Source organism: Piliocolobus tephrosceles, chromosome 7 (genome assembly GCF_002776525.5).
Source record: "Piliocolobus tephrosceles isolate RC106 chromosome 7, ASM277652v3, whole genome shotgun sequence".
Classification (NCBI taxonomy): Eukaryota; Metazoa; Chordata; class Mammalia; order Primates; family Cercopithecidae; genus Piliocolobus; species Piliocolobus tephrosceles.
In genome coordinates, this window is record NC_045440.1 from 95,618,370 (window position 1) to 95,634,499 (window position 16,130).

Consider the following 16,130-nt stretch of genomic DNA (forward strand, 5'->3'; position numbering starts at 1 on the left):
GAATAGAACAGCAAGTGCATTCTGGTTATCAAAACCACATCTTCAAATTACCTATGGCTCTGTGACATTATTTTCATGTTGTTAATATACGGAAAATTAATATAGTCTGTTTTAAATAGTGCTTGTGGGGCCGGGCACGGTGGCTCATGCCTGTAATCCCAGCACTTTGAGAGGCCAAGGTGGGTGGATCACTTGAGGTCAGGAGTTTGAGACTAGTCTGGCCAACATGGTGAAACCACGTCTCTACCAAAAGATACAAAAATTAGCCGGGCGTGGTGGTGCACACCTGTAGTCCCAGCCACTCAGGAGGCTGAGGCACGAGAATCACTTGAACCCAGGAGGTGGAAGTTGCAGTGAGCCGAGATTGCGCCACTGTACTCCAGCCTGGGTGACAAAGCAAGACTCTGTCTCAAAAAAAAAAAAAAAAAAGCTCTTGGGGGAAAAATAATACATAGCAAAATTTCATTCTGTTGTCTAATGTGTAACTAAGTTGTCCCTTGATAAATTCAAAACCTATTCTGCTTTTTTTCTCCCCATGATTTGGTATATATTTATTAGTACGCTTGAATATTCTAAAATTTTACCTCTCAAGAACAAATGGCTCATTCTTGTGAATATAGTTTTGTAATATACACCTTTCTTTTGTAGTAAAAATAACATTAGTTGATCTACTTTTGTATTCTACAGAAATGAAGCTCTAGATGAAATCTGTTTTAAAGTTTGTGCCTGTAATACAGTTCGTGATATACTGGAAGGCAGAACAATTAGTGTTCAATTTAACCAACTATTTCTTAGACCAAATAAAGAGAAAATAGACTTTCTTCTTGAGGTATGACATATTTTTCTTTCCCCTTTTGATTTATAATTTGCTTTAAGCTTACCAGTGACCTCTTAATTGCCAAATCCAGTTCCTTTTTTCCTGTCTGCCTTGCCTTTCTGTACCTGACAGTTGGCACTTTTGACAGACTCTGCCCTTCTGCCTGGTCTTCTGCTGTAGCTCTTTTTCTAGTTCTCCCCCATGTTTCTTCAGCATCTTTATTGGATTCTCCTTAGTCCTTCACTGACTTCTATTGCTCTTCCTTTAGTATTTCTTTTCATGGAACTTTTGTCCTTGGCTCACTCATCATTTTTGATTTACTTCCAAAACTTCACTCATCTGTTTCATCACCTGTTTACTAAGAACTCCCAAATCAAACCTCTAGTCTCTCATGTGTGCTGTGGAATCTGTGTTTCTACTGGATCACTCTACTTCTTTCTTAACAGTCTTAATGTTACAGACATTGAGAGAAGTACATAAAGCGCAGATAATACCACTTCCAAAAATACGTTGCCAGCACCTTAGAAGCCTTTGCTCTCAGCCTCCTCTACCTTCCCTCGAGGTAGCCACTCCCCCGGCTTTTGTGATCATAATTTTCTTCCTTGCTTTTATAATTGTATTACCTCTGTATGCATCCTTAAAGAACATTCTTTAATTTGCCTATTTTCAACTTCATATAAATGGAATCATACCATATGTATTCTTCTTCTTTCACTGAAGAGGTTTGTGAGATTTACTCAAGTTGTATATAAATAACAATTTTTTCCTTGCTTTAAGAGGCTGGGCACGGTGACTCACGCCTGTAATCTCAGCACTTTGGGAGGCTGAGGCGAGTGGATCATGAGGCAGGGGTTCAAGACCAGCCTGGTTAACATAGTGAAACCCCGTCTCTACTAAAAATACAAAAAATTAGCCAAGCGTGCTGGCAGGCGCCTGTAATCCCAGCTCCTCGGGAGGCTGAGGCAGGAGACTCACTTGAACCCGGGAGGGAGAGGTTTCAGTGAGCGGAGATCACACCACTGTACTCCAGCCTGGGTGACAGTGAGAGACTCCATCTCCAAAAAAAAAAAAAAAGTTAGAATATTATATGGACCACGCCACAATTTCTTCAGTTTTATGATAGGGGACATTTGTGTTTTTTACAGTTTTTGGCTATATACACATATGGTGAGGGACATTTGTGGTGTTTGTAGTTTTTGTTGCTTGGAACATACTTGTACATATATCTAGGTGTGCATATGTACCAGTTTATGTTATATACCTAGGGAAAAATATATCTGCAACATTAATTTTTAAAAACCGAGTGGCTTATACCACCAGGATGGCTGAGTGTTCTCTTTGGTCAATATCCTTGTTAACATTTGATGTTGTCAGATCGCCTGTGAGGTGGTTGTATAACAGTATCTCATTGAGGTTTTCATTTCTACAACTCTTCATTTAATTTTTACTCATGGATCTTGTTTTTTGAGGTAACTTTTCCAAGTGTTATGTCTCTTTTTTTTTTTGAGATGGAGTTCTGCTTTTTTTATTTTTTTGAGATGGCACCTCCTCTGTTGTCTGGCCAGGCTGGAGTGCAGTGGCACAATCTCGGCTCACTGCAACCTCCGTCTCCCAGGTTCAAGCGATTCTCCTGTCTCAGCCTCCTGAGTAGCTGGTACTACAGGTGTGTGCTAATATGCCTGGCTAATTTTTATATTTTTAGTAGAGACAGGGTTTTGCCATGTTGGCCTGGCTGGTCTCAAACTCCTGACCTCAGGTTATCCGCTTGCCTTGGCCTCCTGATGTGATAGGATTACAGGTGTGAGCCACTGCGCCTGGCTGGAGTTCGCCCAGGCTGGAGTGCAGTGGTACAATCTCAGCTCACTGCAACCTCCACCTCCCAGTTTCAAGTGATTCTCCGGCCTCAGTTCCTGGGGTAGCTGGGATTACAGGTGCCCACCACCACGCCCAGCTAATTTTTGTATTTTTAGTAGAGATGAGGTTTCGCCATTTTGGCCAGGCTGGTCTTGAACCCTTTTTTTTTTTTGAGGCGGAGTCTCGCTCTGTTGCCCGGACTGGAGTGCAGTGGCCGGATCTCAGCTCACTGCAAGCTCTGCCTCCCGGGTTTACCCATTCTCCTGCCTCAGCCTCCCGAGTAGCTGAGACTACAGGCGCCCGCCACCTCGCCCAGCTAGTTTTTTTTTTTTGTATTTTTAGTAGAGACGGGGTTTCACCATGTTAGCCAGGATGGTCTCGATCTCCTGACCTCGTGATCCACCCGTCTCGGCCTCCCAAAGTGCTGGGATTACAGGCTTGAGCCACCGCACCCGGCCGGTCTTCAACTCTTGACCTCAAGTGATCCGCCCACCTTGGCCTCCCAAAGTCCTGGGATTACAGGCATGAGCCATGCCCAGCCATGTTATGCCTCATTTTTCTCTTACATTGTTGATCTATTTTTTGGAAGGAGCTTTATTTTTGTAGGAGATCTGTATATTCTCTCTCTCTTTTTTTTTTTTTTTTGAGACAGCGTCTTGCTCTGTCGCCCGGGCTGGAGTGCAGTGGCTGGATCTCAGCTCACTGCAAGCTCCGCCTCCCGGGTTTACGCCATTCTCCTGCCTCAGCCTCCTGAGTAGCTGGGACTACAGGCGCCCGCCACCTCGCCCGGCTAGTTTTTTGTATTTTTTAGTAGAGAGGGGGTTTCACTGTGTTAGCCAGGATGGTCTCGATCTCCTGACCTCGTGATCCACCCGTCTCGGCCTCCCAAAGTGCCGGGATTACAGGCTTGAGCCACTGCGCCTGGCTCTCTCTTTTTTTTTTAACCAATTTTAAATATTGCAGATATCTTCACTGAGTTTGACTTTTCTTTTTTGTTTTTTTTTTTTTTTTGAGATGGGTCTCACTCTCTCACCCAGGTTGGAGTGCAGTGATGTGATCTCAGCTCACTGTAACCTCCACCTCCTGGGTTCAAGCCATCCTCCCACCTCAGCCTCCTGAGTAGCTGGGACTGCAGGCACGTGCCACCACTCCTGGCTAATTTTTTTATTCTTGGTAAATATGGGATTTGATCATGTTGGCCAGGCTGGTCTTGAACTGCTGAGCTCAGGTGATCCACGCACCTCGACTTCCCAAAGTGCTGTGATTACAGGCATGAGCCACCATGCCCAGCTTAATTTTCTTTATATTGTTCCAAAGCTCCTAAATTTAATATCAAGTTTACCAATTTTTTTCCATTATAGTGATTTCTGTGTGTTGCTTAAGAAAGCTTTTTCCTATCATGTCATGAAGATATTCTTCTGTTATAACTTCTAAAAGCTTTATAGCATAGCCTTCCTTTCACATTTACATCTTTAATCAACCTACAGTTGATTTTTGTGTGAAGTAGGAAGTGTTCCAGCACCATTTACTGAAAGGTTAATCTTTTTCCATCAATCTCTAGGGCCACCTTTATTGTATGCCGGGTGTTCATATATGTACGGGCCTGTTTCTGAGCTGTTTTATACCACTTTTCTATTTGTTTATCCATACCTCATTATGTCCACATCCTGATACCATTGAGAGCAAGTTCTACCTTTTTTTCAAGGTTGTATTGGTTATTCTTGTCCCTCATGCTGTTGCCCAGGCTGGAGTGCAGTGGCATGATCTCAGCTCACTGCAACCTCTGCCCCCCGGGTTCAAGCGATTCTTCTGCGTCAGCCTCCCAAGTAGCTGGGATTACAGGCATGCGCCACCATGCCCGGCTTATTTTTGTGTTTTTAGTAGAGACGGGGTTTCACCATATTGGCCAGGCTGGTCTCAAACTCCTGACCTCATGACCCACCCGTGTCGGCCTCCCAAAGTGCTGGGATTACAGGCGTGAGCTACCACACCCGGTAGTCCTTTGCATTTTTATGTGTGAACATTAGACTCAGATTGTCAAGTTCCACAAATCTGTTGTATTTTTGTTTGGAATTACATTAAATTTAGAAACCAGTTTAGAAAGAAATTATGTCTCTCTCTTTTTTTTTTTTTAGCTTCATTTTTATATTAGAAAAAATTTTATGGGCAGTGTCCCAAGCCAAAGTGTGCTTAGGGAGACCCCCAATAATTTACATCTTTACATTATTGGGTGTCCTAACCCGTGAATGGGTATGAGGGCTCTTGATTTCTTTAGGTAGTCTTTAGTATCCTTTAGAACTTTCTAATTTTTCCATAGAAGTCTGAAATTTTTATATAGTTCTTAAAATGTAGACTTGAAAATGGTTTATGCATTGATACAGAGGTATAATTTAACTTTCTGATAATTTTATATCCAACGACTTTGCTTAGCTTCTAAAAATTCTATTTTATCCATATTGTTTTCATTTTTCTATGTATGCAGTCATCTGTAAAGAATGCATTTTGTTTATTCCTTTTCTAACCTTTTAATTTTGATTTATTTTTACTTTTAGTTTTTTGAGATGGAGTTTCTTTCTTGTTGCCCAGATTGGAGTGCAATGATGCGATCTCTGCTCAGTGCAACCTCTGCATCCCAGGTTCAAGTGATTCTCCTGCCTCAGCCTCCTGAGTAGCTGGGACTACAGGCATGCGCCACCATGCCCGGCTAATTTTGTATTTTTGGTAGAGACGGGTTTCTCCTTGTTGGTCAGGCAGGTCTCAAACTCCCGACCCCAGGTGATCCACCCGCCTCGGCCTCCCAGGGTACTGGGGTTATAGGTGTGAGCCACCGCGCCCGGCCTCGTTTTACTTATTCTTAATGTGCTGGCTATTACCTCCAGTACAGTGTTCAGTAGAAGTGGGAATAGTGAACTGCCTCATCTCACTCCCAGTCTCAGAAGGAAAGCTTGCACTATTTCACCATTTAGAATGATGTTTATTGTAGGTTTTTCTTGTAGCTATTCCTTATCTGATTAAGGAAGTTCCCTTCTCTCCTTAGTTCACTGAAGGTCCTGTTTTTAAAATAATGAATTATTTGTAGATTGTATTAAATGCTTTTTCTATGTCTTTTGAAGTGATCACATAATTTCTCTCCTTACCTGTTCATGTGATAAAGTATAATTGATTTTCAAGTGTTAAACCACCTTTGCATGTCGGGAATAGACGCAACTAGGTCATGATCTTTTTTTAATAGAAATTGCTGAACTTGGTTTGCCAATATATGAAGTTTTTTTTTTTCTACATTCATGTGTGAGATTGATGCACATATTTTTATTTTTTATTTTTTGAGATGGAGTCTCACTTTGTCGCCCAGACTGGAGTGCAGTGGTGTGATTTCGGCTCACTGCAACTTCCTTCGCCGGATTCAAGTGATTATCCTGCCTCAGCCTCCAGAGTAGCTGAGATTACAGGCACCCACCACCATGCCCAGCTAATTTTTTTGTGTTTTTAATAGAGACATGGTTTTACCATGTTGGCCAGGCTGGTTTCAAACTCCTTATCTCAAGTGATCCTCCCACCTCTGCCTCCCAAAGTGCTAGGATTACAGGTGTGAGCCACCATACCCAGCCGATGCACAAATTTCTTTTTTTCTTGTCCTGCCTTTGATTTTGGTGTCAAGGTCATGCTTGCCTTATAAATAAGTTGAGGCATCTGTCTTTTTTGTTGTCTGGAAGAGTCTGTGTAAAAATGAAGTCATTGCTCTTTCAGTGTTGGGTAGAATTTACCAGTAAAGTCTGGGCCTGGGTAATTTTTCTGTGGGAAGGTTTTTGATCAGTGATCATAGAGCTGTATTCTTATTTTTCTAGAGTTAGTTTTAAAAGTTACTTTCTAAGGATTTGTCCATTTCATCTTATTAGTATTAAAATTTATTATTTTAATATTAAAGCATCTACCGAGATGCCCACTAGTTTGAATTTTTCTTTTTTAAAATTGAGGTGCGTGAAATTCACATAACATGATCTGTTAGCTCAGGTGATCCACCCACCTCGGCTTCCCAAAGCACTGTGATTACAGGCATGACCCACCATGCCCTGCTTAATTTTCTTTATATTGTTAGGTTTGCTAATCAGAAGTTAACCCATGTTCCCTACATTGTTCCATGACACATGTAAAATGCATCTCATTATGTGAATAAATAATCTGTTGTAAAAGGAGACTCAGATATTTATTACTTACCATAATATATTTACATATGGCAGCAAAGGAGCAAAATTATTAGAATGTAAGTGTATAATACATATTCCAAGATGCTCAGATATTATTTACTGATAGGTTAATTTGTTAATCAGAGAATGGTATTTGAACACAGTACTTTTAAAACACTGCTTTTTTTTTTTTTTGAGAGGGTGTCTCTCTCTGTTGCCCAGGCTGGAGTACAGTGGCCTGATCTCGGCTCACTGCAACCTCTGCCTCCTGGGTTGAAGTGATACTCCTGCCTCAGCCTCCCCGAGTAGCTGGGACTACAGGTGTGCGCCACCACACCCACATAATTTTTTTTGTATTTTTAGTAGAGACAAGGTTTCACCATGTTGGCCAGGCTGGTCTCAAACTCTTGACCTCAGGTGATCCACCTGTCTCAGCCTCCTAAAGTGCTGGGATTAGAGGCAGGAGCACCCAGCCTGTTTTTTTAAATAACAGTTTCATCAAGATATAATTCACATACCATATAGTTCACACACTTAAAGTGTGTAAGTCAGTGGGTTTTAGTATAGAGTTGGGCAACTATCACTTCACTTCCTGTTTTCACCCTAGAAAAATAATCTCTTATTCATTACCTGTCACTCTTCATTTTCTCTCAATCTCGCATCACCTGAGGCAACTGCTAATCTGCTTTCTATCTCTATAGATTTATCTGTTCTGGATATTTTATGTAAATGGAACTATGAAATAGATGATCTTTTGTAACTGGCTTCCTTCACTTAGCATGTTTTCAATATTGTAAAGTGTATCAGTACTTCATTTTTTATGGCTGAATAGTACTTCATTGAATGGATATATACTGTGTTTGTGTGTTCATCAGTTGGTAGACTGCAAGTGATTTCTACTTTTTGGCTACTGTGATTAGTACTACTATGAATGTTCTATTTTTTGTGTGTGTCAACGTAGAAAATATTTAGCAATTTCTTGAGATTATGGACTTTTATGCTAGTTATATTTTATTTTGGCTTCTTATAAATAATATTTGGGGAGGAATCCTAATCTAATGAATAAATTCAAAATAATATGAAAATATTATTTGTAGATAAGTGATATAACCATAACTAGTTTCTATTCTTTGTTTGCATTGTTTACTTTTTAAACCTTGCTTACCTTTTTAAACTATTCATGAATAGCTCATGAATATAGAACCATTAGTTCTATATTTGTGATAAATCAGTTATTCTTTTCAATTATTTTCTTTTTGGTTTTAACATTTTTTATTTTTTTAACTCTTTTCTGACAGGAGCTACTGATTTCTGTGGTTTATCACTTAATATAATTTGGCAACATACTTGATAAATTCTGTGAGAACTGTATAGCATGGTAACTAGGTTATTCTTTGGTACATGTATACACCTGTACTTATTAAAATGGTCACATTCCATTCCCTCTTTGTGATGGGTTCTTATTCCTTGGTCTCATCTCTTCTGTTAAGTTACTTAACCAAATCTGTGATTGGTACATGGTTGAAAAAGGAAAATTCAGTTGTTTTTAAATCCTACCTTTTCAAATTATAATTTACATTTTTAAAAGTACCCATATTCAAATGAAAATTACTCAAATTCCTAGGTATGTTCAAGATCAATAAATTTAGAAAAAGCTTCAGAGTCTTTGAAAGGAAACATGGCTGCTTTTCTAAAGTAAGTATCTTTCTTTTCTTTCTTTATTTTTTTAACTTTGAACTTAGTCCTGTGAAAAAAATATCTGTATTATCTTTTGTTTTTGTCTTGGGTATCTTTTAACCAAGCAGTAACTGGTGTTTGAGAACCCATTAAGTTCAAATTTGTATAGCCACATGAGACGTTAGGATTATATAGTTACCATTTTTTAATATTGTGGCATTGACATCACAATTTTAAATAAGGACCAAAAGGAAATTTTAAAATCTATTTTAAAATATCGTTATACAGCTTCTTTAATGGTGACTTTTTAAATAGCTTATTAAAATTGGTTGATATGATTGTTTTTCTCAAACTAAATTATACACTTTTTTGTTTCACAATATTTCTTACTGATCTAGGAATGTGTGTCTGGGGTTGGAAGATCTGCAGTATGTTTTCATGATTTCTTCACATGAGCTTTTCATTACATTGTTGAAAGATGAAGAACGAAAGCTACTTGTTGATCAGATGAGGAAGAGATCCCCTAGAGTAAATCTGTGCATTAAACCTGTAACTTCATTTTATGATATCCCAGGTTAGCTCTCTAGTCTGCCAGCCAAAATATTGGCATGTTTTGCCCCTCTATTCAAATTAACATTGAAATATATTTGAGGATTCTCTCTTATTTGTTTTAATTAACACTTGTGTTGGTAATTAATAGAAATTCACCTGTCTTCCATATCAGATTTCTGTATAAGCAGCTATGCTCTGGAGCTCTGCCAAGCCAATGATTAGTGCAGATTCAGGCCTAGATACATAAAAGATTTTAGCTGGGGAAATAGAGCAAGGTAACACTGCTGCCAATATGTTCATGGAGGTAAAAAAAAAAAAAAAAGTGGGGAGGGGAGAGGAGTGATGAGAGATGCTGGGACCAAAAAGACGACAGACTTTCGTGCATGTCAGTCTGTATCACTGCTAGTATCTGCTGGCTGAACATTTTTGTCAATATTGCCATTTTTGCCTTATTTATTTTATTTTTTTTCCCCATTTTTGCCCTTACAAATATAAGTAGAAAATACAATGCTAGTTTTAAATAAGAAACATACACTTCAACATTTAATATAGATGAGAGAGAATTCAGTTGGTTTAACAAAAGCAAAATTTTAGTTTCTTTGACCTTCACTAGATTTAAACTGGTTGAATGTCCAGTTGTAAAGGAAAAGGGTAAGGTTAACACATACAGAAATGCTGGAAATGCATTATTGAAGACTGTGCCTGATAGCTGAGCTGTAATTAGGTATTTTGGTCATCATTTTTGGTTCTCTGGGAAGAGCATGCCCCTTTCTCTCAAAAACCACATGCTTAATGTTTATTACTCAAAATTAACATTTTATATATGCTTTTGTTAACACATGATGTTCAAAAGTAGTGTATAAGTAGTGTGTAAGTTTGTGTATAAGTTAATTATTTTCATATATTCCACATAGTTCTTTGCATGAATTAAATGTTGATTTTATCTTGTTTATATTTTCATTATCTTTATTTTTAAAATGCATTCATTTATTAAATGTAGATATAGTAAAACTGTGTTAGGTTTTCTATGTGAGGATAAAGTTAATATGTAATATACACAATGTTGAATTAGTTCTCAAGATGATAGCAGCTTTTAATTTATAGATGTAATACAGAATACATAATTTTAAGTAAATTTTCATTCTCATATGTATATCTTTGAAATATAAATCTTTTTTTAGCTTCAGCAAGTGTCAACATTGGTCAGTTAGAGCATCAACTGATATTGTCAGTGGATCCTTGGAGGATTAGACAAATTTTGATTGAATTACATGGTATGACTTCAGAGCGCCAATTCTGGACGGTGTCTAATAAGGTAAACCCTATGTCAAGAACAAATAAGAAAATTGCTGTTGTTTTCTGAGGTAATTTAGTAGAAAAGCTGTTCCCTAACCTTTTTGATAATAAGGACCACTTTTACTTAACAGTTTTAAGACCTTCACATGACCATATTTGCATTTTTAACATCCATTGACAGAAAAAATAGGAAATATCAGAAACAAAAAGATACCATTGAATGAATAACATCTAAAAATCAGTTTTTCCATTTGTTGACAAAAATATATGCATTTTATTTCATTTATTTATTTTTTGAGATGGAATCTCACTCTGTCGCTTAGGCTGGAGTGCAGTGGTATGATCTTGGTTCACTGCAACCTCTGCCTCCCAGATTCAAGTGATTCTCCTGCCTCAGCCTCCCAGGTAGCTGGGATTACAGGCATCTGTCACCGTGTCTGACTAATTTTTGTATTTTTGGTAGAGATGGGGTTTCACCATGTTGGCTAGGATGGTCTTGAATTCCTGACCACAAGTGATCTACCCGCCTCTGCCTCCCCGAGTGTTGGGATTACAGGTGTGAGCCACCACGCCTGGCTGCATTTTAAATACAGTTGTAAATATATGTAACTGGTATATTATTTATGCATTCTGTAGCATAATACTTCATTATGGAGCATTTTTGGCTTTAAATGTTCCTTTAAAAATTCCCAGCTAATACATTTACCTGTTTCTGAGTTTATGTATTAGAAAGTTTTCCTGCATAGAAAGTGCAAATGAAAATAGCTTTTAAAATGCCATATCAGTGGAATGTAGCTTAGAGATACAAGGGAAGTAATCTACAGATACAGTAGAAATTAAAGCAATATCGTAATGCTCCTGATTAACTACGTACTTACTCTTCCTCTGCTGAAGATGTAGTAAAAAGGCAGCCAGAAATGTATGGGTTTTTTTTTGGGGGGGGACGGAGTTTTATTATTGTTGCCCAGGTTGGAGTGCAGTGGTGCGATCTTGGCACACTGCAACCTTTGCCTCCTGGGTTCAAGCGAATTCTCCTGCCTCAGCCTCCCAAGTAGCTGGGATTACAGGCTTGCCCCACCACACCTGACTAATTTTGTATTTTTAGTAGAGACAGGTTTCTCCATGTTGTTCTCCATGTTGGTCAGGCTGGTCTCAAACTCCTGACCTCCTGACCTCAGGTGATCCGCCTGCCTCAGCCTCCCAAAGTGCTGGGATTATAGGTATGAGCCACTGCGCCTGACCTGTATTTTTTAAAATTGGGTTTAAACATACAAGTAGCGTGAAAAGAAAAAAATTGCTCTAAAAGTTAGTTGAGTTTTTTTTTAGTATTGATGCTATTTGTTAGTGTGAATTTTTAAGATGAAGGCCAGGTGCAGTGGCTCATGCCTGTAATCCCAGCACTTTGGGGACCTGAGGTGGGTGGATCACTTGAGGCCAGGAGTTAAAGACCAGCCTAGCGAACATAGCAAAACCCCGTCTCTACTAAAAATACAAAAATTAGCCGGGCATGGTGGCATGCACCTGTATTTCCAGCTACTTGGGAGGATGAGGCAGGAGAATCACTCAAACCTGGGAGACAGAGGTTGCAGTGAGCAGAGATCACGCCACTGCACTCCAGCCTGGGTGATGGAGCAAGACTCTCAAAAATCAAAAACCAAAAATTTTTAAGATGAACAAGTATAGCATAATAGTTATGATAGGGGATTCTGGGACTAACTGCCTGCTTGAGCTTGAATGCCAGCTCATACTTAAATAGCCGTATAATCTTGAATAAGTTGTTTAACTTCTTTGTGTTGCAGTTTTCTCATTTGCAAAATGACAGTAGTAGCATAATAGTACTTACCTTGGTATTGTTTTGAGGATTACCTGAATTAATATATATAAAACTCCTAGTCTTTGTCTTTTTTTCCTAATAGTAATCCCAATCCATTATTTATTACTTGTTGATTGTAGTGAATGTGTTCATTTTCATTAGTGTTATATTATGGCTGTGATTTTCCTTTCTCTTTAAGAGACGACCTGTGAATTAATTTTTTTTAATGCGATTGAAGATTATTGAAAGATTCTTATCTAGATTTGGCTTTCTCTGCGTGTGTGTGTGTGTGCATATATATATATGTATGTATGTATTTTTTGTTTCTTTTAGTGGGAAGTACCTTCTGTCTATAGTGGTGTTATCCTGGGAATTAAAGACAATTTAACAAGAGATTTGGTTTATATTCTTATGGCCAAAGGTTTGCACTGCAGTACTGTTAAGGTGAGTAAAAGTGTGTATCAAACACTTGTTAAGAATATGCTTTATGGCCAGGTGCCGTGGCTCACACCTATAATCCCCAGCACTTTGGGAGACTGAGGTGGGCAGATCGACTGAGGTCAGGACCAGCCTGGCCAACATGTTGAAACCTTATTTCTACTAAAAATACAAAAATCAGCCTGGTGCCTGTAATGTCAGCTACTCTGGAGTCTGAGGCAGGAGAATCTCATGGGAGGTGGAGGTTGGAGTGAGCTGAGATTGCATCACTGCACTCCAACCTGGGTGACAGAGTGATAGTCCATCTCAAAAAAAAAAAAAGAATATGCTTTACTAATTTTAGCAGGAAGTCAGGAACCAGAACTTACCTTTTCCTAATCTTTAAAATCACAATCATAGGCTTAAAAGGATATTTGAAAAGGCATTTTGGTTTGTTCTCTTTCCTTTACTGTTATAGTTATACTGAAATGGTCTTGATCAAATGAATACTGCTCTGTGCCTTTTTAAAAGTTTAGAGAATATGCAAAGATATTATTTGTATTCTTTAGGATTCAGCTAGTAAAGATTGTGTACCAAGATTAAAAAACAAAATTTTTAAAAATTACTTTTGTAGTGTATTTTACATGAGTTTGTAGTCTGGGATGTTGAGACTTAAGTGTAATGTTAAATCATATAAGACAGTGCAGTTGCGTGACTGATCATACACTGAGTTCTTTAGGAAGGTTAAAGACAGCATCTGGAAGGCAGAAATGAACTAAAATTGAGGCTTAAATAAGTTAACTACGTCCCCACACCAGCAGCATCTGTGACATTTGGAAACTTTTTGTTTGAGACAGGATATTGCTTTGTCTCCCAGACCAGGTGCAGTGGCATGATCACGGCTCACTGCAGCCTGGACTTCCTTGGCTCAAGCAATCCTCCCACCTCAGCCCCCTAAGTAGCTGAGACCACAGGCATGTGCCACCATGCCCAGCTTATTTGAAAGAATTTTTTTTTTTTTTTTTTTTCAGAGGCAGCGTCTCCTTATATTGCCCAGGCTGACCTTGAACTCCTGGGCTCAAACAATCCTTCCACATCAGCCTCCCAAAGTGCTGACATTACAGGCATGAACCACTGCACGTGGCTGGAACTTGCTGGAATAAAAATTTGGGGGTCCCATCCTAGACCTAATGAATCAGAAATTCTGGGATGAGGCCCAACATCTTTTTAAATAAACCCTCAAAGTAATTCTGTTGCATGCTAAAGTTTGAGAACTGCTGCTGTAGACCATCATTGTCCAGTGGAAGCATAATGTAGGCCACGTGTGTAATCTATAATTTCATTAAAAAGTGTGATTGATTGAAATGATTTATTTAACTCAATGTGTCTACACTATCATTTCAATGTGTAATTGATATAAAAAGTTGAGATGTTTTGTATTCTTTTGAAAATGTATGTGCTAAGTCTTCAAAATCCAGTAAGTGTTTTATACTTACAGAATCTCTCAATTTGGACTAGTCACATTTCACATGCTCAATAGCCACATCTTATCTAGTGGCTGCCATATTGGACAGTGCATCATGAGACAATTGTAAGCCATTGAAAAGTTTTAATAGGAGGAATGTAGTTAGCAGCTTTTCTCCTTCCACACCTAAAATAACATTTACTGGGCACAGAGACTGTTCTGCAATTTCATATATGTTTATTGTTGCATTTATTCACAAAAACTTTGTGGAAGGTATTATCTCAGTTTTAAAGGTATTAAATTGTCCAGTGGCACACAGCTAGTAAGTATCACAAGTGTTAGAAGGGATAGAGAGAAGAGAACATATTAGAGAAATATTTAGGAGATAAAATCTGGAAGCAGTTGGTAACTGACTTCATGTGGAAGGCAAGAGGAGAACGAATTGAGCTTGATGCTCAGACTTCTGGTTTGAGAGTCAGAGAACCAGTGGCAATGCTAGCAAGTAAATGTGCAGAAACACATTTTTGCAGGGCAGATTACGAGTTTATTTTTAAAATTTTAATTTGAAGCTACAGTTGGAAACAGCCTAAAGCTTGGAGAATGGTCTGGACTGGAGTTACAGATTTGGGAGTTACCAAAGATCACCCAGAGAGAATATAAAGAGCATGAGACCCTCGGGAATGCAATACTAGGTCCAAGAAATAGTGGTGTGATGGGCGTGAGGATCAGACAAATGTAGAAGGTGTAATAGCTAGGGGAAAAGAAAATGTCAAGAAAAGGGCAATACACAGCACCGAGTTGCAGCCCCCTAATTCCTGTAAGATAACAGAAGAGTGTTCAGTAGATTGGACAATTAAAAGATCTTTGGCTTGGCCGGGCGCGGTGGCTCAAGCCTGTAATCCCAGCACTTTGGGAGGCTGAAACGGGCGGATCACGAGGTCAGGAGATCGAGACCGTTCTGGCTAACCCGGTGAAACCCCATCTCTACTAAAAAATACAAAAAACTAGCCGGGCAAGGTGGCGGGCGCCTGTAGTCCCAGCTACTCGGGAGGCTGAGGCAGGAGAATGGTGTAAACCCGGGAGGTGGAGCTTGCAGTGAGCTGAGATCCAGCCACTGCACTCCAGCCTGGGCGACAGAGCGAGACTCTGCCTCAAAAAAAAAAAAAAAAAAAAAAGAAAAAGGTCTTTGGCTTGTGAGAGCTATTTCTTTGTAATGATGGGGGTAGAAGCCAGATTATGGGAGTGAATGAAGTATGTGGAGCGATAGAATCTAGTCTTTAGAAACATAAGAGATGCGTAGGAAAGGACTTGGATCATAGCTGATTTATTTCATTTTATTTGTTAGCCAATTTTCTAGGCTAGTAGGGTGGTGTGCAAAGATTTTGAAATGTGTAACCCTTGAATGGTCTAAGATGTAATTCTGAATATGTTGGATGGAGGAGGGTGCTTGTAATAGAATTTTAACCTGTATAATACAGAAGTCTTTGGTTATTTTATAACTTTTATGAAAGTTGCATAATATAGCAGGTATTTTATATTGTTTACTGGATTTTTTTAAATTACAAAGGTATTAAATATGTATTGGAATAAATCAACAATACAGAGATGAAAATCCTATCGAGCCTTACTCCCTGAGAAAAGCAACGTTAACCATTTGAACTAATCCTTCTCCTCTTCGCTCTGTCGTCATAAAGGCACACATTTTTTGGTGCCAAAGGAAAGGTGACCCAGGCTATTCTTTTTCTTTTCATAGGACTTTTCCCATGCTAAACAGCTCTTTGCTGCTTGTTTGGAGTTGGTAACAGAGTTCTCACCAAAGCTTCGTCAAGTCATGCTGAATGAGATGTTGCTTTTGGATATTCATACACATGAAGCTGGGACAGGGCAGGCAGGAGAGAGACCGCCGTCCGACCTTATAAGTAGGGTACGAGGCTATCTGGAAATGAGGCTTCCTGGTAAGACTGGTTCACAAAGACAAATTTCAGAAACTCAGTACTTAGATAATTGTGGGGGAAAATTTAAAAGCACATTTATTTGAGTTTGTAATCATCTTTT

At 38.9% G+C, this 16,130-nt stretch overlaps 1 protein-coding gene across 2 annotated transcripts in view; it reads left to right on the forward strand.

The window, feature by feature from the left end:
- INTS8 (integrator complex subunit 8) overlaps positions 1-16,130 on the forward strand; it is a 57,136-nt gene that overhangs the window by 18,507 nt on the left and 22,499 nt on the right. For both annotated transcript variants that reach the window (XM_023222898.2, XM_023222897.2), the window contains exons 10-15: positions 688-829; positions 8,480-8,550; positions 8,931-9,106; positions 10,266-10,399; positions 12,527-12,637; positions 15,829-16,030. In XM_023222898.2, coding sequence (XP_023078666.1) covers positions 688-829; positions 8,480-8,550; positions 8,931-9,106; positions 10,266-10,399; positions 12,527-12,637; positions 15,829-16,030 — 836 coding nt within the window. The remainder of the gene's footprint in view (positions 1-687; positions 830-8,479; positions 8,551-8,930; positions 9,107-10,265; positions 10,400-12,526; positions 12,638-15,828; positions 16,031-16,130) is intronic.